Genomic DNA, 22051 nt, shown 5'->3' with positions numbered 1-22051 from the left:
AAGATCTTAAAAAGCTGAACTGTACATCGCAGCGATGCACAATGCATTGATTATGCTGTTGCTAAATAGTGTTCAGTGCATTAAAAAGTGTGGGTTTTGATTACTTTATTCCTTGATAGCTCCAGTTTTTATTTAGCAGAAGTGCACTACATGTAATTAAACAAACAGAAAATGCTGATATGTGAATACAATGGTTTGGTCTTCTTCTTCTCATTATTATTATTATTATTATTATGAAAGATGAGTCTTTAATAAATCCTTATCATGGCTACAAAACCATGTGACAAAAATTTAGTGTAACTTTGGGTGTGGTCAACAAGTGGTTGTTCAATGGCCCATACAATACTAAGGAAGTCTTTAGAGCGAATGAAATACAATTTTTTATTATTATTATTAGTAGTAGTTGTAGTAGTAATAGTAGTGGTAGTAGTAGTAGTAGTAGTAGTAGTAGTAGTAGTAGTAGTAGTAGTATGGTTCTGTAGCTGTGTCAAGTGTTTATTAAAGGCTCTTTTTTTGTAGTACAGTCAAGAAAACTTCAATATTTGTGGTTTAAGTAGGTTGCTTAAATCTTTCTGTGTTTTCTAATCTCTGCTTTTGAAAATATCATCACGAGGCATTGACTCTGTAAGACAAACGTAATGAATGAAGTCATTGGTTTATTGTGAAAATTGATGCAGACAGTTCTGAAATCTTGAATGTTCGTGTTTTACACTGAGAAGGAAAGAGGTTTTAGTAGTAGCTGTGTCTGGAAATATGTACCGACGGATTTGTTCCCTCAAACATGTCCTCAAGTCGGTGCATGTTGATTTTCACACTGTGGTGTAATTAGCTGAAGCCAGTAGCTCCCTGGAAGGTACAAAAACTGTTTTAAATGCTATATGCTCTGGAGAAAGGTCAGAATGCCAGTAAAGAGTGTGTGTTTTAAAAGGTCCTTTATGACATAAACAGTGGCCTATTGTTGTGAAAGTTTGTTTCCTGAGAAGTTTCCACCCTGAGGACACGCAACTCTGGGAACTGAAAACTTGTCATTAAGGTTGTAGGAGAAAAAAAAAAAGCTGATTATCAGCCAAAAATATCACCATCACTGGCAGTTTGAGCAGAAAGTCTCTGTAGCTGCCTGCAAAAGTTCCATTTCAGTTGCGCCACAGTTGTGCCAGGGCGGTGATTTACATTGTGTAATCGCTCATTTGAGCTAATATCCTGAATCACTCCTCCTCACATGCTGCGACACGATGAGACCGTCTGTGATTAACTCATTGTTCTAAACTGTGTTTCAGATCTTCTACCCTGAAACCACAGACATATATGACAGGAAGAACATGCCGCGCTGCATCTACTGTATTCACGCACTCAGGTTTGTGTCTCTTGTGTGTTGTTTTAATGTGAGGCTGCAAGTTGTGTTTCTCTGCACCATGAAATACTGAAGTTGAACAGTGTATCTCAATTCAAGGGCCACAATTTTAAAAAAAAAATGCACTTCTGAAGGCTGCAAACAGACAGTCCAAGGCCGAGAAATGCAGCTTTCTCTCCCCCAGACCACGAAGGATCCACCCGTCGGATCCAACGCCCAACTTGTCCCAAGAATCGTTCCACGCCTGTCATGTTTTAATTTATTTTCCAAAAGAATATAGCAGACCGCCCAAACCCAGCAGACATTCAGGCAGTGAAATGAAGTAGTGGTTGAAAATTTAGCCAAAATAAAAATTGAATTCAGTTCAGAATCAACAGTTCCAGGTCTGACCTACATGTGATTTCAGCCCATTTGAAGCAAGACGTTGTGCCACAGTCCTGCCGTCAGCCCCGAGCTCAATGAATGATAAAACAAACACACAAAAAAGAATAAAAATAACATTTCTGGCTCATTTCTGTCAAAAAATGGTTTTAGTTGTGTCCTGATTGTTGGCACATTTCCCTCCGCCATTTTATTTGTTGTTTGTGTTCTTGTCTACCTTGTAAAGCATCTCTGAGTGTCTTGCAGAGCACTATTTAACTATTATATATTCTGAGTAATAAATGACAAAAGTGGCGCTTTGTGAAGTACAGGAACATCTAATTGTGTTGTTCCATCTCAAATCATCAGAGTCCTTCTGCTCGACCATCTTTAATGTGCTGGAAGCTTCTTTTTGTGTCATATACGATGGATATTGTGGAATTTTAGATTTAGGTATCAAGTATTCTTTTAAAGAATCGCCCATTCACCCTGACATTTATATTTGAGTCTGTTTCAATGACAATATCTCAGGAAATATTAAAGATAAAAGCCTGAAATTTTCGCTGTTATTTCTCATCATGACATTAACTCAGAGTCTGTAACACTGGACAAGTGGATCAAACCGTCTCTGATTATGGGCGAGCTGATGTGCAGCCAACCGGTGCTCTGAACATCAGGATGCAGTCTCTGGATTGAGACACATATTCAGTCAGACCACTGCTTAGATTCATCTTCTGCTGATTTGTTCAACAGGCTGTAAACCAATATAACAGAGGAATCAACAAGCTGTGTGTTTTAAATGTTTGTAACAGAAATTCCTCATTCACTGCATCGCGGTGCTCAAACAGCGCAGGTGCTCGTCCTGGAAACGCTGCACACTCCTCGTGGTCATTCAGGGTCTGAGCATGTTTCGGGTCTGTTGGCATTTTTACGAGGTGAACAGTGCAGTTTATCAGCAGAAAGGCATTCAGTGGTTTGAGGTATGGAGCAGTCAGGAAGCCAAGCAGCAGAACAGAGACGCCGTGTCTGTGTTTGTGTGCTTGTATTTACCCACGCACTGAAAAACACCGACTCCTGAATGCAGCCACAGATGTGTCTTCATTTCACTTTAAATTAAAAAACACTTTAAGCATCGTACACAGTTTGTCCAGCTGTCCAGCTGTTGTGAACAGTTCACCTCAGACAGCTTCGCAGCAGCCTTACAGCTCAGCTTTTAATATGACAGGGAATCAAAACAAAACATTTTTTATGCATTTTATTGGTTTCAAGGCAAAACATTAACCCTCTGAACCCCCAAACCCGCCAGCAGGTTTCTAAAAGGCACGTTTTCTGTTAATAAATCACCAAAATAACACTGTGTGTCAGTGCAAGAACGTGTGAGAATCATTGGATTTTTAACTTTCCTGTGGTTGTAATGAATGTTTTGTGTGTAGCGTGCAGGAGAAATGAACAGAAAGACGCTTACAGTTGTGACATTTTATCGACAACATTTGATTCATATCAGATCCTGTAAAAAGCAAAAACTTCTTTGCTCCTTTTTGCAAATAAAAGCCACGATTGAATCAACTGTGACCAATAAACACGTGACGCAAATCCAGAAAAATTGAGCTGCAGGCAGTGTTTGCACAGAGCAAAGACAGCAAGAGAGCAAAATAAAACAGACTGGATCGATAGAAGTAACGCAGCATGGCTCAGAAATGTTACACAGAGCAGCAAGTTGTTGGAGGACACACACAGCACGGTGAAATAACTTTGTCGATTTGCAGTGCAGAGCAATGAGAAAAACATGTAGACAGAAAAATATCTGTAGTATGCGGAGAACAACGTTTTTTTTCAACACCTGTAGAAAAATCTGCTTTTTCATTTTTATAAAACAAATTATCAAAGAAATTCAACCTACCTCTGTATGTTTTGTGGCATGCTAACTGTGTGACCCTGCATCAAAGACATTTCTGAGTTCTCTCTCCTTCTAGTCATGGTTGTTCTGTTTCTATAGAGATGCAGGACTTTTTATTGCCGTGAAAAATGAGCCCACAGTGAGGACAAAATGTGACAGGAGCAAAAAAATAAAGAAAAATAGGCCACAAGATGCCTGAGGTTCAGAGGGTTAAGCACAGTTTGACAATTAGCTTCTGAAATCTGCCATCAAGAGTCAGACTGGAGCAGAAAAACACTTTGCTACCTGTAATGTCATTAAAGTTCTACGATATAATAACATTCTTGAGTCTAACAATCACTTTACTCCTTTTAAAGCTGCTCAGTTTTCCTCACTGTGTCCCAATAACTGAACAACCACATGGCAGCAGCTTCACCAGTGACATCAGTGGCAGCATGACAGGAGTTGAAACATCTGTTTTCTTGCTTTAAAATGACCTGGTTGTATTCTGATATGCACCCGGTGCGACCTGTCAGCCTTTGAACCTCCTTAGATTTATCCTCTCAGCGCTGAGACGAGGTAACAGTATGTGCCGTACTGTTCCCGTCCTTGTCTGACATTCAGCCTGCGTCATGCTTCTATATTCATTTTCCCTTTGTCATCTTTTTTTTTTTACAGCCTCTACTTGTTCAAGCTGGGTTTGGCCCCTCAGATCCAAGACCTGTATGGAAAAGTAGATTTCACCGGTAAGAGCCTGAGAACACCAGCGTCTGTTATCCTCATTCCCTTCCTGCTAACCCAGTCAGGTCACCTTAAATGCAGAAAGTTACCAACGTCACCGCCAACACGAATTTTTAAAATGTGCTGAGCTTGTCTGCGCCCAGAAAGCAGCGAGCAAAGAGGCAGAATGCGGAGGAGCAGCTGGAAATGTGAAAGTCATTAAGTAACTGCGAGAGCTTTTCCTGTCGGTAAAAGTTCCCGCTCAGTCTCCGAAATCTGATTATCACACATGAGCCAGGAACAGTCTGTCTCCACGTCTCCCGCTTCCCCCCTGGTTTTTTTTTTTTCACTGCAATCCACCGATCTGTTCCTTCTGCTCTGTCTTCTCTCTCCCAGAGGAGGAGATCAACAACATGAAGAGCGAGCTGGAAAAGTATGGAATCCAGATGCCCGCCTTCAGCAAGATTGGCGGGATTTTGGCCAATGAGCTCTCAGTGGACGAAGCTGCATGTGAGAAAAGGCTCAGATGTCTTTGGGGAAGAGGGCAACTCTTACAGCCTCACATTCTACTGAATATTTTAGTTAAATACATGCTTTTAAGAGATACTTCAGTAATGAAATAGATGCAGTTCTCCTGGATCCCATAGAGGTCATTGCAAATTAGCATTTTATGGATATTTTTACCTCAGAAGCCCAATCTGAACTTTTTAAAGCACAATCTCATCTACTGAAGTCAGTTTACACAGTTCCAATTCAATATATCAAATCAACTAAAAGTCTGCAAAAAAAATAGCTCAAGTTATACAGAATTTGAATATTAATAACAAGACAGGACACATTTCCAAGTTTTGAAACCGTTTTTTATAGTTTGAAAGCTGCTAAAGTTGTTTTTTGTCGACAGCTTCACAATGATTTTCTCCAAATTTCCAGGAAAACGGTTCAACTTCTAAATTGACGTTAAACTTTAAAGTTCAAGGGAATAGATTTTATTCATGGAAACACAATTTATTAATAAAAATAACTAACTAATCGGCTTAAATAACTAACTAATCGGCTTTCACTGCAAATTTTATTCAGCAAATTCCAAAGAAAATGCAATCACATGAAAGATCAAATAAAAAGGTCAAATACTGATAATTCATCAATAAACTATGAAGTTATAGGGAAAAGATTTTATTCATAAGGACACATTTTGTGCATGAAAATAACTGCCTTTCAGTGCAAATTTACATCCTGCAAATGTAGTCACATGAAAGTTCAAATATGAAGATAAAATACTGATAATTTGCCAATAAACATGAATAGATTTAATCCACGGAAACAGATTTTAGTCATGAAAATATGCAAATTCTGCAAAATAATAAGAAATACTGATAGATTGTACTATTGTTATTTGCTTTCTTGCAAAATGATGTAACACTGCTCCTGTCTGCCAGGAGACGGTTTATTAGCTTAGCATGAAGAAAGAAGGAAATCGTTAGCCTCAGCGCCGTTCAAAGGTTAAAAAAATCAACCTACCATCAACCATAAAACTCACTCATCAACTCCTTATCTCACGTTTGTTTATTCTGTGTAAAAATGAAGTCAAGAGGTCATTGTGTGACCAAAATATAAACTACTATTACACTTTGGATTTTGAAAGAGGACAAACACAATCTGATCTGGTTGGAACATTATTTTTAACCCACTCACCCACTTTTATTCTAGATTAAAAGTTAAACGTTTTAATTTTCAGTTTTGACAAGATCAATATTGTTCTCCACAATGCCAAACTGTTCCTTTAAGGTCAATTACTACATATTTATCTTGAACTATTAATAAGATAAAACACAGAGAAGAAAGCCGTCGTGAATCCTGCTCTTCATTCATCGTCTCCTCCGTCCTCAGTACACGCCGCTGTGATCGCCATCAACGAGGCCATCGACCACGGGGTACCGGAGGGAACGGTGGCCGCTATGCAGAACCCCAACGCCATGCTGGTGAACCTGGACCCCAGCTCGGCCCAGCAGTACCACGACACGCTGTACCAGGCCAAAGGGGAGAAGGTGGCCAACTCACGCAAGAGGGTAAGAAATCTGAAGACGTTTAGCATGCAGCATGTCACATCTGAGAGAACGTAAAATTCTCATATAATTAAAAATACGAGATGTTAGTTTTTTGATCAGAAAATAATTGAACATGCAGCCTGAAGCCGAAGAAAGTTTTGGGGGCAAAATGTTGAATCCGCACAAACCGGGAAGGCAGCAAAAGTTAAAGACAGATGACTGACAGAGTGAAATAAAGTCACTTCATCTCTCTTGACAGGGCTGCCAGAAACTTTCTTGCAGAGATGATTGAATGTCAGATACATGATGAATTATGGTTGAAAACATACATTTTGCTGACAGAATAAATGACCCAAACTACTCCAAGAATTGAGGATAAAAGAGGAAAATTAATATTTGAAAAGATGTATATTTTTCTTTGGTGTCCATTGGGAGGAATCTGACGACATTTAGTGTTAATGAACATCCCTGTTTGGTTTTTCTGCTCCAACAGCAAATGGAGAACGCCGACGCAGAGAGAGACATCTACGACGAGCTTCTCACGCAGGCTGAAATCCAGGGAAACGTCAACAAGGTCAACGGTAAGAGACACATCTATTCACTGATGAATTCCATGAATGTGTCTTGAGTTTCTGTGGCACACCCGTGAAACATGCACGTCTCCCCAAACAGTGAGCAAAGCCCTGAGCGCGGCCGAGCAGGCGCTGCTGAGCGGCGATGAGGACAAGCTGTACGAGGCGCTGAAGGCGATGGGCATCCAGAACCTGCAGCCCCAGAACAAGGGCTGGTACCTGAAACAGCTGCAGGGCGACCGGGAGAATAAAGAGCAGGTAGGGTCAGGTGGTGCATGCAAATGTGATTGTATATTTAAATGACATTGTTCTGACATCGCTGGGTGAACATTACACACTAACCCGTTCTACATATTGTGATTAAAGAAGACGCCTGACTCTGTTTTAGAGGCAGTAAAAGTCCAGCCTGTGATGAGAGACTTTGGCAAATCAAATGTCGTTTGACTCAAAGCAGACAAAATATAAAGAGCAACAAATTCGATGGTAGAATTAGGACGTGGAGACGTAAACAGAGAACTTTCACTCAGCAAAGGTTGGTTGGAATCCCGTGTGAAGCCTCGAGTTAATGTTGACTATTAGCTCTGGAGCTTCTGGAGTCTAAAAACCGAGAGGGAAGAGCTGCAGGAGATGCTCTGTATTTTTAAACTCTGGTGGTTTTCTATTAGCAGCAGCTTTCATTGAATATTTATAAGTTTTATGACTTTGGCTGCACAAAACTATTTGAAGATCTTATTCAGGAATCTGGGAGTTTTTTTTTAATTTTATGACATATCAGCCAAATCGGACATCAACGTTGGTTGCATCCCTACAATGACTCATGTTTAAAATGTGTTGAGAAACCTGCAACAACTCTGCTGATTTCCTCCTTTTAGACGTCTCCAGGTGAAGCGCTGTCCAAGGACGAGCTGCAGAACGGCGTCGACGTGGCCAATGAGATCGCACAAGGCTACCTGAAGAGTAAGTGCGTCGATTTTAACTCATTCTGTCGCACAATCTGATCACGTCTCGTTAAAACACCGCTGCTTTTCTGCCTCTGTGCAGTGTTGAAGGCGGTGGAGCGCATCAACGCCGCCATCAGAGCGGGTGTGCCGGAGAAGACTGTGGAGGAGCTCATGAACCCCGACGCTCAGCTGCCTGAAGTCTATCCCAACGCTGCAGATCTGTACCAGAGAGAGCTGTCCAGCCTGCAGCAGCAGAGCCAAGAGGTACCGAGAACACACACCCAAAATACAGTGTGAAGAACCCACACCTGCACCGTTCCCAGCACGAAAGCATGTGGTAGCGTGGCCTCTGAGGCTAAATTACAGGACCGGTTGACCTGAAAATGAAAACTCTTTACTGTTTGTCTTCATATGTTGGAACCACACGAATGTTTCTGCGGTTTATGTTATCACAGGTGTGCTGCTGTAACCCAGGTCTCTGTTGATATCAGAGTTTATCTTACGTTGAACTGATAAGACTCTGGGACACAGCACCGCTTCGGCTGATTTTACATAACATGAAATACATGATCGTTTGACTGAGCAACAGTTTTGACTTTTTCTTTCTCTTTTCAGTAGATACTTCAGCTGCCTTCACAAAGTACTTACCCCTTCATGCAGTGTGCATACAGTTGAGACACACTACTTAGTCATGATATTGCAGCCTAAATTGTGACTGTCTTGCTCAGATATCGATCACTGTCTGAAGTTTGAAATGAGTCTTCTGTCTATGGTTTTTTATTCAAGTCTTTATTACAAGCTGCCAACATACAGTGCACAAGAGAGGCATCAGAAGTATTTGTACAGATGCGTTAACAAGCTGTTGAAAAGAAAAGACAACAGATTCAAATAAATGAGTTCAACAGAATCAAAGATTAAGATGTGAGAACATGACAACAAATTGACTTAAAAACTTTAAAGCTGTTGAATACGGTCATTGTTTTGATAGCTTTTGTGTAATGTGGGAATATGGTCGATATATTTTCCTTCTAAAATGCAATGAATTCATGTTTTTTTGTTCCTCGTTTGTGAAGTGAAATTTGGCGAGAAGTAAAATTAGATTAAAATCTGAGAAAAACATCTGACTACAGACCATGTGGATAAGTTTTAGAGAGCAACTTTTTGAAGAAATTCTTCAAGATACAATCAGTGAATCAGCTTAAATGAAGCTTCTTGTACCTGATTTGTTGTGGACCAAACTTTCCTCCAATCAATGGGCAGCAAAAGCTTGTTTATAGTCACACCATAATGTATGTGGTGCATCTTCCGCTGTGCAGAGGATTGTGGGTCAGAATAGACGGAAAAGCGTGCAAACTGCAAAATGCATCCAGATGCAGCAGGACGACTTCTAATTATGGAACACTGCATTCGACATAGTATGTACTGGGACGTAATAAATCTTTTACTGGCATCCTATAGAGCATGCTAGCTTAGTATCAGAGCACATCCTTAGTCCTGGTCAATTCTTTTTAGGTTAATTATAATGCAAAAATTGTATTTATTTGTGAATATTTAGCTTTTTCTTAGCATGGGCCACTTTTTCTTTGATTTATGTTGAGTTAAAGTTGGGGTAGGCAGTATTTGTTTGACATCACTGGGCCAAAAAATCCAAGTAACCTCTCAGCATATTGAACAAAGTAGTCTGAGAGGAAACTAGACTTCTAAATTAAGCCTGTGATGACATACTTTGGCTACTAACATTTATTTTTATCTAAAGCGGTTGAGAAAATAAAGCAACAAAATCAGAGAATGCTGATTTCAGCTTGACTGGTTTTGCACTTTTTCAGCCCGTTCTCGTCTGGTGGGGGGAGCTTAGGATAGAGAGGAAAGAGCTGCAGGAGTAAGAGCTGCAGAATGTCCAATTTCTGGTGGTTTTCCAGATGCAGCAGCTTCAGTTGATTGTCTGTAGTTTTCATTTTTATTTTTTAATTTGTGGTTGCACAAAACAAACAATTTGAAGATAATGTCATTGGATCTGACAACTTATCAACCCAGTAGTTGACTTTAAATTGGAGATAACGCTGGTTGCATCCCTACAGTCACATTTCTGAACTACTTGGAAGGCAGCTACAGTAGTTTTAGCACACAAACATCAACGCACTGGCTTATTTTAATGTTCTGCCCCTGGTCGCCCTCACTGGCAGTCTGATATTTGCACTAAATGTACGGCGTCTGTCCTGCAGGGATCCCTGTCCCACCCGGAGCTGCTGGTTGCCGTGGAGATGCTGTCGGCGGTGGTGCTGATGAACGAGGCAATGGATGTCGGAGACCGAGCGGCTCTGTGGAAGCAACTGTCCAGCAACGTGACTGGACTGAGCAACGTGGAGGACGAGTACGCCCAGAGGTGAGTGCCCAGCCGGAGTCACTTTGATTTATGGATGTTTTCGTGTGTTTTCTGCTTGAACCGAGGCAGCTTGTTAACATGGTCACTGTATATGTACGTTATCAGATATATGGACGAGCTGATGCGTCTGAAAGCTGCAGCCAGAGAGGAAGGATGCGACTACCTGACCTGGAACGACATCCAGGCCTCCATCGACCAAGTCAACCTGGCTGTGCAGGAGGAGCACGAACGTAAGAGACAAAAACAGCCAAATACTTCAAATACTCAGTGGAACGTCCTGACAGAACACAAGAAGAGTTAAAATTCTGTCAGTAGGCCCTCAAATCCCCTTGTTTTCCATTTCTTTAACAAACTCCCAGTCCTGACGAAGTGTGTGTGAGTGTAAATATAGAACTTTTCTCTGAGTGCCAACTTCTTTTTGCACATGTTCCTGATGTGGATGGATTATACGCGGCCACCTGAAGAAAATGAGCTGCACCCAATGTTTCCTTAGTTTTTTTGTGACAGCTTCAAGTGTTAAAACATCCCTGAACTTTTCAGAGAGGTGCTGTTGTGCAGTCATATTTATCCTACAATGACAGTTAAAGTGCTTCTAAAATGTCAAGATACTGTCATAGATGCAACATGTCTTGATTTTTTATGCCACAGAAAAACACCAGATGACCTTAATTTGTGTAATTTTGTATTATAAGTTTTATCCAGTTTTCTTAGTGTTGTTCTATCATTGTGCAAAAGTTTTATTGTGACCTCCAGGATGACTGCAGATGAAAATTAGCCTTAAAGCTAACTCTGGTACATTTCATCAAATGCTAACGTATTTAATGTTGCACATGGGCCCTTACAAATAAGATAAATCAACAAGCAGTTGGTTCAATGTAATATGCACACATGAGCTCTAAACTACAAATTCATCCAATTAGAAAACAATTTACTCAGTAGTCAGACTGCTAAAAAAAAAAAATGTTGACAGCTAAGCTAATAGGCTAATAGGTGTTGTGATGCCCAGATTTTTACAAAAAACACCTCAACATAATTCGATTTTTAAGTATTTTACAATAAATATTCCATCAATAGTAGGTTAAACTTACATAAAATGTAACGATGCAGTAGGATGTAAGTTTAATTTGTATTCTAAGCTCTGTGACCCACAAAATTAATGTTGAACAAATTCAGAAGTACAACAGAAAACAATTTTTCCCGCTTTTTTGAGTCTCGTTTCATCTTTAAATATCTGATGATGCTACGTCCTTTCTTTGCTGTCTTCATGCCCGTCCTCTCACATTATCTTCTCGATCTAAAGTCTTGCATGGTGTTATTAAGTCTATTTGTGCGTCCGCTTGTGTGTTTTTTAGGAATTGCCGCCATCGGACTGATCAATGAGGCCCTTGATGAAGGGGATCCCATGAAGACGCTGGCGATGCTGCAGAACGCCTCGGCCAAGCTCACAGACGTGGATCCGTCGGTGGCTCAGCACTACCACGACAAACTGCTGGAGGCCCGCAGAGAAAAGGCTCACGTAAGACAACCTTCTGTGTGAAACTGAGCGCAGAAAATAAACGTTCAGGTTGTCGGCTGCAGATAAACTTGACCTCGTCGCGCTCCCTTTAACATTTGCTTTTCCGTGTGTATCTAGTATTCTGATGAGCATTATGCAAACAGCTCATGCAAATAGAGCCGGGCTACAGTTACATTTAGTCATCTGTCAGCGTGTTCTTCGCTGCAGCTGAATGTTGTCAGAGCTGCGTTTGACTGGACATGTGATACGTACAGATGCGTTTTCAGGAATTCTGATGAACGTTCTCAGAGTTTAGCTAGTATAAACAAGCTGTGAGGGGCCAGAAATATGCAGCTGAGCTCAGTGCAGACGGTAAACAGCTGGATAAGATCTTGGATTTCTCTTCCAAAATACTGCCCAGAAGGGTATCAAGGCAGATGATTTTGATAGTTCATACATCCTTAGAGTATTAATTCATGTCCTCAAATTTCGATTCAAGACAGGTTTTTCTATACACTCGTCAATTTTGAGATTTTGGGTCTATAACATCTCTTCTTTTGAACAATTGTAAAGAAAACATGCAAAATGCACATTTTATTTTATGTCACGCATTACAGTGCATATATTTAAAGGCTGTTTTCTCAAAGTTTGTGTTTTTTCTCACACTCTGAGCCAGAAATCTCCACTTCATTAGCATTTACACACACCAGACTTTCCTGTTTTATTCCTATTCATCTTATTACTGAAGGTTTTTCCAGATGGTTTGTTTACATAATACTTTATATTTAAATATAAGATAAATATTTGTTTTTTTTATGGAGTGATAAAAAGAGATTTCCTCAACATTTGACTCTGTGTCAACAAAATGACACAAGAACTGTGAGGCTCATTTTATCTAGTGTTCAGTTTTGTCTTCTGGAAATTACTAAATATTTAGGTCGATAATGATCCAATTGTCGATTTCAAGATAGAATTTTGCAAAACTCTTAGTACAAAACCGATTGTATTATTGTAAGTAATCAACTAGGGAAGTTTTTATGGTGACATTTAGGTGAATTTTCACACTATTCATCTGTCGTGTCTTGCCTTGACCAGTTTGTAGTATTTTTAAACTACTAATAATGCGAGAAGAAAACGATTCATGGCGAATTAAGCACAAAGCCGGTCACACACTACTGTATGTGAGGGACCCAGTTTCCCTTCATTCCTTCCAGAGTTCTGATGTCTCCATCGTGGTGCATTGCGGGACGTTTAGAAGCTGGAGTTTATGTACTTGACTGGCCGTAACACACTCGTGCTGCTCAGATTAGTTCAGTGAATGTGAGGTTTTAGCTCAAAGGGATCTGAGGAGCGTCGGAGCTGCAGATGGCTTCATGTGACTCAGGCCTCCGAGCGCCACATGACTCGAGCAGACGCTGATGTCATGGTGTGATCATCGTCTTTTTCCCTCGCTCACTTCCTGTCACACATCTGCACAGGTCATGTATGTTTTTCAGTGCTTTCAAAACTCTGTTCTGTTGTTTTTGGATCCTCACTCATGAGCCCAGAACGGACAGAAGCAGCAGCTCTCTCCCTGCTCTCTGTGACTCATTTGCTTGTGTTATCGCCATTTGAGGGACGTGAGCTGATGAATGTGGTTCTTGTGTGCGTTTCTGAGGCACATTTGCATATGATGCAACAGGCTGAGCACCTTATTTGGGGTTTTCCTGTTGAAGGCAGACATTACAGTGCAGGTCAGAGTGCAGGAGCTGATTAGAGCTGCACCGAGCAGCAGAGGAGGTGAAAAACCCACCAGGCATATCGGGGAACTTTTTATTACTCAAAAGTGTCAGAAGGTGGTTTTTCCACAAGGCAGGTGTTAGGTGGGCACACATGTTTACAGAAATGACCCGAGTAAACAGCCCTTTCAACCTTTGTGTTTCCCCTGTGGTGCAGGATTCAAAGGCTTAGTGCAGGGCGTGAATTAAGAGGACAACAAAACAACAATAAATAGTCATTACTGGACGCAACTCCTGTTCTATGAGAACATAGGAAATAGAACAATGGAGGTTTATTACTGTAGGCTGTGTGGTGAATTTGATGTTGTTATTGGTGATGTTACGGACTTAAAGGCTGCTATCAGGACATCTAGACGGCAGAAATATGGCACTTGTTGTCCTCAGTCAGTATCAAGACCCACCCAGCAGTTTTTCAGAGTTGCTCAAAAGTACCTAACTTGAGATGATACTTTGTTCTCCTCTGAAAACAACCTAGAAAGACGTTCTGTAGGGACAGTACTTGCAGTCGGGACATGCAAAAACACTCTAAAACGGTCCCTGCAGTTGAAAACTGCCTCAAGTTAAATGTTCCCTCCTACTTTCTTAAAGAGCCCCATTTGGTTTTTGCCCTTTCTTTCAGTGTTATACCGTGTTTGTGTATGTTTAAAGTCTTTAAACTTACAAAGAACAGACACACAGAACGCACTGATTCTTATCTGCCTGAAACACCCCGTTTGAAGTCCGGACTTCTCCTCTGTTACTTATCTATGTCATCATGCAACATATTTGCTCCTCAAGCCAACCATTATTTCCTATAAAAATGTTTTTTTGTTTTTTTTTATCAAATAAAGCATGTAAACGTATTCTAGTAGACTTCTAAATCCAATTTATATATTTTTAAATGTGCATAACATGGGCTCTTTAATGTTAAATATATAATATCTGACCTTGAACAGGTAGTTTGACATTTTTGAAACAGTTTAATTAGAAGACTGATGTCTGTCAACTATAAAGCCTAAGTAGGGGAACTCTTAGTTTACTATGTGGACTGCAAGAACAAGTAACAGGCATCATCAATAGGTCTAACAGAGCTGCAGCAATGTACAGTGGCAGAAAGATAAGTTTGTGGACCAGTATAGTATGTAAACATATAAAGATAAAACTACCAGCCTACTCATGTGCAGATCGTGGGCTCTTTAAAATGTATCCCAGTGGATCCCTTTTAGCACTGGGTCTGTTTTTGTCCTGTGTAAATACTGATTAAGGAAACTTCTTATCAAGTTCAGATTCCAAAATACTTGGCCGCTGCCCACGCTGCTTTAAATGTCAACATCATCAGTTACATCCAAAGTCTTGGATGAAATGTATCATCTGGGAAGTTGGGTTTTAAAACAGTCACCCAAAAAAATGAAAAAAAAAAATGGATTGGAAAAACAGCGAGCTATTTTCCTGCTGATTTCACAGGCGTAGGAAATAACAAGCCGGGCTCAGTCGCTTGCTTCCATAAAAGGGCAGAAAGCTGACCGCTGTGGGCACAAACACACCGTCCTCTGGTTGTCGGCTGGCGAATGTGGCTGATTGAGGTGATGAGCTGAAGATGGAGGAAGCAGTTAGAGGAGTGTGAGCTTCCTGCTGGGTTTCAAAGGGTCGACAGCGACGAGGTTTTCCCCCGACTTAGAGGGGGCCGCATCTCTGAGGAGGTGGCAGAGATGCAGGTGATGTGAGGTCAGGAGAGTTTGGACAAGAAGGAACAACAAAGCTTGTTTTCTTCGGCTTCTTGGCGTCGCCTCATTAGCTCTGCAGTATTAGAACGGTTAGTCAGAGCGACAGTCGAAGCAGAAGCTGGCTTTGACTGCGAGCTCAGGGCTGTGCCTAGATAAACAGCAGGAAGTCCTGCCCAGACTCCACTGACTAACAAGCTCAATATTGTCCCCCGTGTCTCCTCAGATGGTTATCGCTTCACTTTGTAGCTGCAACAATCACGACCGGGACTCTGTACATTTCAGTGCATGTATGTGTGAGAAATGATGTCATGGTTTCTGAGGAAGCAGACTAAAAAGTTCACACACAGGAGTTCTATATAAAAATGTATATACATCAATTAACTACCCAACTGCCTCGGCTTTCACTTCCTCTATTTCCATGATGAGCGACATGCAGCAGTCCTCCGCCAGCACGCTGCCCACTCCAGCACCACACCCTGTCTAGCGCCTCCCGCCAAAAGCAGTGACTCATCGCCTGCAAATACCAATTACAGCGGCAAATGCAAATATACAAACACTAATCAGCACTCGCCCAGGTAGGCCTTTGTTTACTATAAAGACGGGGCCCGCAGGACTCTCTGTGCATGCTGCTGCAGATGTGAGCTGCCGACACAAACCCCCCTTTCCTCTCAGAAAAACTAGTCAAGATCGGGTATCAGGCGAACCCGCCCACTTCTTTCACACACATATAGACGCACACCTCCTCTCGTTCACCCCGAAGCACAACACGAAGGGGCGGGACACACAATGGGGGAAGCCAGATGAGTGCTAGAAAGCAGCAGCAACAAGTAGAAACCAGCTGCAATACAGGGACAGAGTGCGCCATCTGGATGCAGCTTGGCACCACTGCAGCTCGTTACAACACACTGGAGCGCTGCTAAAGGTCTTAGTGTGGTTTGTTGGGGGAAGAAGTGGGATCAAGTGGCCAACAGACAATAAAAAAACACATTTTTTTGGTCTGTTTGTGGTTGAGTGTGTTTTGTCTGCAGCTACAGAGCAGTTAATTGACAAAAATGTGCCCCACAATTAAGAGCTTGTCAGAGATTAGTGATGTTAATACCAACAGCAGGAAATAGACGACTATACAAAGCGACAATAAGAGATGTTGTAATGCGAATACAGGGTGTGGTCGTGATTCAACAGAAGATACGTTTAACCCACGGCTGAATGAGTTCATCTACATGGTGTCCGATAAAGTCTGATGTCTTCTCCTTTTACAGTCATAGCAACACACAAAGACGGATACAAAACAAACTGCATTTCATTTTTTGTTTCATAAAATATGAGTCAGCCAGTCCTGTTTGTCGACACCAACATAATGTCCTTTTTTTGAATGTAATTTTAAAATGCCAAATCTCAGTTTGGTGTGGAGATCTTTTCATTTTAGGCAGATGCAATCTCATTTTCAGCACATGACAGAATCTGAATTTCAACAAAATCCTGATATCGAGATTGTCTTTTAGCATCTATGCTTCATCTCACCCTGATTTTTGCAGACGTAGGTGCATTTACTCTAAGAACTGTATGTCTGTTAGGATTTTCTTCTCTCTTTATGCTTTATTTGATAGGGACGAATCACCCCTTAGAGAGCTTTTCTGAAACTATGAGGTTGAGACAATAAGATCAAAAGAAGATAGTCTGAGTTCTAAAAGTTGCCATGAAGCTTTATTTAACTGAGTGCAGCAGGATGCATGAACGCACATGTTTAGAGCATTTAAAAGAGTAAACATGAGTAGAAGTTTGTTGCTTAGTAGCTTTCTTAGTAGTGGTGAAATTAGCCACTTCAATAGAAGCAGCTTGAGTGGATCTAGAGTTCTCTGATGTACATGTGTGCATGAACACTTGCTGAGCACTGTTGGTTAACATATTATCCTGTTTCCGTGCAGGAGACCCAGGATCCCTCTGCTGTACTGTGGCTGGATGAGATCCAAGGTGCCATCTTGAAGGCTAACCAGGACACACAGGAGGCCCTACAGTGTAAGAAAACACACATCTTCATGCCAGACTTTGCTTGGTCAGGTGTATGGACTTGTTGGGAAGGTCAAAAATGGACCGATGGGTGATATTTGTGTTTGCTTCTGTAGTCTCACAGTCCATCCAGGCTATAAATGAGGCGGTGGACACCGGAGATGCAGCTCAGACTCTGGCTGCTCTACGTAATCCTGGAGCTGGACTTTATGGTGTTACCTCAGAGTGTGGTCAGACCTACCAGGACGACCTGGCCAGGATTAAAGACGAGAAGAAGAAGGAAGGTGAGCAGAAGATTTAAGATAAACCCCATTTCTGTTCTACCTTTTTTGCTTTGGACAACAACACTTTTAAACTAACAAATTCTTAGCTATGCTGAACAACTGCATTAAACTCCTAAATGAAATGTAATGTCGCTGCACACCTCTGTGTGTTCCATGATTGAGAGATTTAAGGAGAACATTTAGAGCTTGATATTGTCATATCTTGTTTTGTGATTCTACATAATTGCATTTTACAGAGGACTAGGACTGCAACAGATGATTAATTTCACTATCAGTTAATCTGTCAGATATTTTCTGGATTCATTGCTTAGTCGTTTGGTTTGTAAAGTACCAGGAAATGGCGAAACTTCTCGGTTTGTATGTCCCGAAGCCCAGTATGAGATCCTCAAATCTTTTGTTTTGTCCAAAAATATTCTGTTTACTGTCATAGAGGCAGAAAGAAACCAGAAAATATTCAGATTTTAGAAGCTGGAATCAGATAATTTAGACTTTTAATCAGGCATCTGATATCAAAACGCTTGTTAACAAGAATTATCCAAAAGCAGCACTGTCTTAAGATGAAACGTCAACTGTCAAACTATGAAGGGCTTCAAAGGTGCAAAAACTTTTGTACATAAACATATAGTTAATATAGCTGCAAACAACTACCTGCTATATAAAGATATAGTGGGGTAGTGGGGTTTTTTTTAGCAGAGAATAAACTCACACTTTCTCTGTGTGTGTTGAAATTTCTGTCTTGGCAGCTGAATGTGCATGACAGTGCATGTGAATCCCTCCCTTTGAAGCTGTTGGCCTTCCTGCTGCTTATTAACAGACTGACATCGCAGAAGTGTAAAGCAAACACGATACCATAACCGGAAGTGAAACTAAACCGATAACATCTTTACTTACATGTAGAATGCGTGCACACTGTAAAGAAAGAGGACACACTCCCCAAACTGTACAAAAACATGCATTACATTTTGTTTTGGTGTAAGATGTTAGTGCCTGACGAGATCCAGCAGTTCTGAAAAGGTCACACACAGAATCTTTGACTACGCTCTTTCATCACTGACGCTGCTACTTCCTCTGTCAAGCTGTACTGTCATCATTCTTACATGCTCTGTGTCGTGCCCTCTGTGCAGGTGAAAATGGCAGCGACTGGGTGAAGCACTGGGTGAAGGGAGGACACAACTACTACTACAACCTGCAGACCAAGGAGGGCACCTGGGTGGAGCCGGAGGGCTTCCTGCAGAACAACGTGCATCTCAACAAGGAGGACATCCAGGTGGGGTTCTGTCTCCCACAGAAACACTGCAGGCTCATGGATTTTTAACCGCGCCACATTAAACCGGTTGTTTTATTCTCCCTGTCAGGGGGTGGTTTCTGGGGTAACCACAGCCTACAATCGAGAGCAGCTGTGGCTGGCCAACGAGACTCTGATTACCAAGCTCCAAGCTCGTTGCCGTGGCTACCTGGTGAGGAAGGGCCTGAAGGAGCGCATGGGCTTCCTGAAATCCCAAGACCCAGCTGTTACATGCATACAGGTGAGATAGTCATGTTTACACCTGTAATCTTGGCTGTACACATAAATGGAAACATGCGTCTGGTGATGATGATAATTTTGAGTCTCACTGATTTGATATTTTTTTCCTCAGGCCCACTGGAAAGGCTACAAACAGAGGAAGAAGTTCAAGGACCGTAAGCAGTATCTGAAGAACCACAATGATGAGGCTGTCAAGGTAGAACCATTATTATGATGCAGTTCCTGTATTATCAATCATAAAAACACAGTTGAGACTAACGCCTTGTCTTTCTCAGATCCAGTCGATGGTTCGGATGCATCAAGCTCGTAAGAAGTACAAAGATCGTCTCAAATACTTCAAGGATCATGTGAGTTTTTGTGGCCTAAAACCCTGACAGATAAGATTAGCTGTAAATTGAATTTAAAGTCAAACAAGAGGAGACATTGGGTGCAATTTTCTGTCACAAAATATTGTGTTTAAGGTAAACAAATGGTTTGTTACTTAATGAAAGCTTTAAATCATGATGCCTTGACAAGAATTTGGCCCCAACACGTCTGCTGACATTTACTTCGGCTCCTGTGGGGTTAGAAAGAGGCTCATTTAACACTTTGACTTATGTGAAGTCCTTTCCTCTCTGACTCACTGTGGATTCCTGTGGTGCTGCTTGTAATGAGGACTATTGATCAGACAAGTGATTGCTGTTTCTGTGCTGCAGATCAATGATGTGGTGAAGATTCAGGCTTTCATTAGAGCCAACAAGGCCAGGGATGACTACAAGACGCTGAGTAAGTACCACCTGATGACCATCAATCAAACCTTCTGTCTGGTTTTATTGGTTGCGTGACGTTTCTCCGATCTCTTCACAGTCAATGCTAATGATCCTCCGATGGCGGTGGTGAGGAAGTTCGTCCACCTGCTGGACCACAGCGACCAGGACTTCCAGGAGGAGCTGGAGCTGATGCGGCTCCGCGAGGAGGTCGTCACCAACATCCGCTCCAACCAGCAGCTGGAGAACGACCTGAACCTGATGGACATCAAGATCGGCCTGCTGGTGAAGAACAAGATCACCCTGCAGGAGGTGGTGTCCCACAGCAAGAAGCTGACCAAGAAGAACAAGACCCAGCTGTCTGACATGATGATGATGAACAAGCAGAGGGGAGGCCTGAAGGCTCTCAGCAAGGAGAAGAGGCTCAAACTGGAAGCCTACCAGTACCTGTTTTACCTGTTACAGGTAACAACCCAGTACATCACAGTTCTTTTACTGTTTTGTCTTTGCGTTTGGGAAAAACGAATCATATTTCCCTGCAGAAAGCACATTGCCAAAAAGCCCTTTATCTATAGTTCATTTGATTGCACTTGGTAACCCTGGTTAAATAAAGGTTAAATGAAGTTTTAAAAAAATTAAAAAAAAGTGGGACTAAGAATCTGTGAAGTGTGCCTAAACCTTTTCATTGGTCACACCAGTGCCCTTGATAGTTAGCAGGTCTATCTGCGTGTCTCTGATATGCCCAACTGTTTCAACTGAGGTACATCTGCCATTAGAACACCTGATTTTGCATTTTTAAACTAGTTTTTGGTTGCTGAGCTGCATTAACTGAGTGGAGACTTGAGGCTTCTCTGTACACTGCTGCCTATTAGGGTGAACCGATGCATGTGAGCCATTTAAGGGACGTCACTAAATTCTAACATCTACTGACAGTCTGCATGTGATGCATTTAAGGGGCATCTGTAAATTGTAGCTTGTGAACACAACCTGAGTGACGCTGTCCTCCTCTAAACCTCATAAGTTTTTGCATGCACATCAGCTACACCTGTTGGAAACACTGACGTTGTGTTTTGCATGTAGAGTTATGTGGTTTTGCATAGAGTCTGGCTGTGAATAGAGCTTTTGACAACTGAAATGTCAGAAAAGTACAGTGTCAAATTCAAACCAAAGCAGTGAGAAGTCAGAAATTATTATAAAATTTACGACTGCTTTTAATATCGCCAAAGAAAAACTACCTTTTATCAAGTTTAAGTCCCAGATCATCCTGATGAGAGCATTTATCTGCACCTTTTATTCTTGTAAACAATCAATTACGTGTTAATATAATTCTGTAAATTACCAATATGGACAGGAGTTGACAAAAAAGATCATGCTGATAATGTGTTATGTGGTGCCAAATATTTGTGGGCACCTGACTGACAAAGTTAGATGCACCAGTGCAACCAATGTTAAAATTTCGTGTGGAGCCCTGATGCTACACCCCACTGATGAACACTAAACTAACTACGCTACATTTCTTTCTGCTCTTAGACAAACCCCACGTATCTCGCCAAGCTGATCTTCCAGATGCCCCAGAATAAGTCGACAAAGTTCATGGACTCTGTGATCTTCACCCTGTACAACTACGCCTCCAACCAGAGGGAGGAGTACCTGCTACTCAAGCTCTTCAAGACGGCCCTGCAGGAGGAGATCAAGTGAGAATCTCTGAAACACGAACAGCATAATAACTCACAACCACAGTAATAAATCGGAGGAGGCCTAAATGCTGCCTGTACCAACTGTCTGCAGGTCGAAAGTGGACCAGATGAAGGAGATCGTCACAGGAAACCCGACGGTAATCAAGATGGTGGTGAGTTTCCACAGAGGCGCTCGGGGACAGAACGCCCTGCGGCAGATCCTGGCGCCGGTCGTCAAGGAGATCATGGACGACAAAACGCTAAACATCAAGACGGACCCGGTGGACATCTACAAGAGCTGGGTGAACCAGATGGAGACGCAGACCGGAGAGGCCAGGTGAGCTGGACGTCAGGTGGTCTTCTGGTACCTGAGTCATGACGTCAGATGACAGTGTCCTCTAACAAATCTGGTTTTACTTTAGATTAAACACACTGAAACAGTAATTTAAGAAAGACACCGTAACTGGTTGTAGGAGGATTTAACTTTCATCATCGACCACCATTTTCATTAAGTTGAAGTTTTAGAGTAACTGTTTTGGATTTTTCATTGTTAGATGCTTAATCTGCTTCAGCTAAAACTGTCAAGAAC

At 41.6% G+C, this 22051-nt stretch overlaps 1 protein-coding gene across 1 annotated transcript in view; it reads left to right on the top strand.

The window, feature by feature from the left end:
- The window catches only part of iqgap1 (IQ motif containing GTPase activating protein 1), a 65698-nt gene that overhangs the window by 34324 nt on the left and 9323 nt on the right, over positions 1-22051 (top strand). Inside the window, exons 5-25 of the mRNA XM_008296024.1 lie at positions 1278-1354; positions 4266-4333; positions 4704-4817; positions 6195-6373; positions 6846-6933; positions 7025-7182; positions 7797-7881; positions 7966-8129; positions 10088-10248; positions 10354-10478; positions 11601-11764; positions 17150-17240; positions 17348-17515; positions 18640-18782; positions 18871-19041; positions 19153-19236; positions 19316-19387; positions 19736-19805; positions 19887-20251; positions 21317-21480; positions 21575-21799. Coding sequence (XP_008294246.1) covers positions 1278-1354; positions 4266-4333; positions 4704-4817; positions 6195-6373; positions 6846-6933; positions 7025-7182; positions 7797-7881; positions 7966-8129; positions 10088-10248; positions 10354-10478; positions 11601-11764; positions 17150-17240; positions 17348-17515; positions 18640-18782; positions 18871-19041; positions 19153-19236; positions 19316-19387; positions 19736-19805; positions 19887-20251; positions 21317-21480; positions 21575-21799 — 2936 coding nt within the window. The remainder of the gene's footprint in view (positions 1-1277; positions 1355-4265; positions 4334-4703; positions 4818-6194; positions 6374-6845; positions 6934-7024; positions 7183-7796; positions 7882-7965; positions 8130-10087; positions 10249-10353; positions 10479-11600; positions 11765-17149; positions 17241-17347; positions 17516-18639; positions 18783-18870; positions 19042-19152; positions 19237-19315; positions 19388-19735; positions 19806-19886; positions 20252-21316; positions 21481-21574; positions 21800-22051) is intronic.

Source organism: Stegastes partitus, unplaced genomic scaffold (genome assembly GCF_000690725.1).
Source record: "Stegastes partitus isolate 25-593 unplaced genomic scaffold, Stegastes_partitus-1.0.2 Scaffold1095, whole genome shotgun sequence".
Lineage (NCBI taxonomy): Eukaryota > Metazoa > Chordata > Actinopteri > Pomacentridae > Stegastes > Stegastes partitus.
This window is presented reverse-complemented; position numbering and strand designations above follow the sequence as displayed.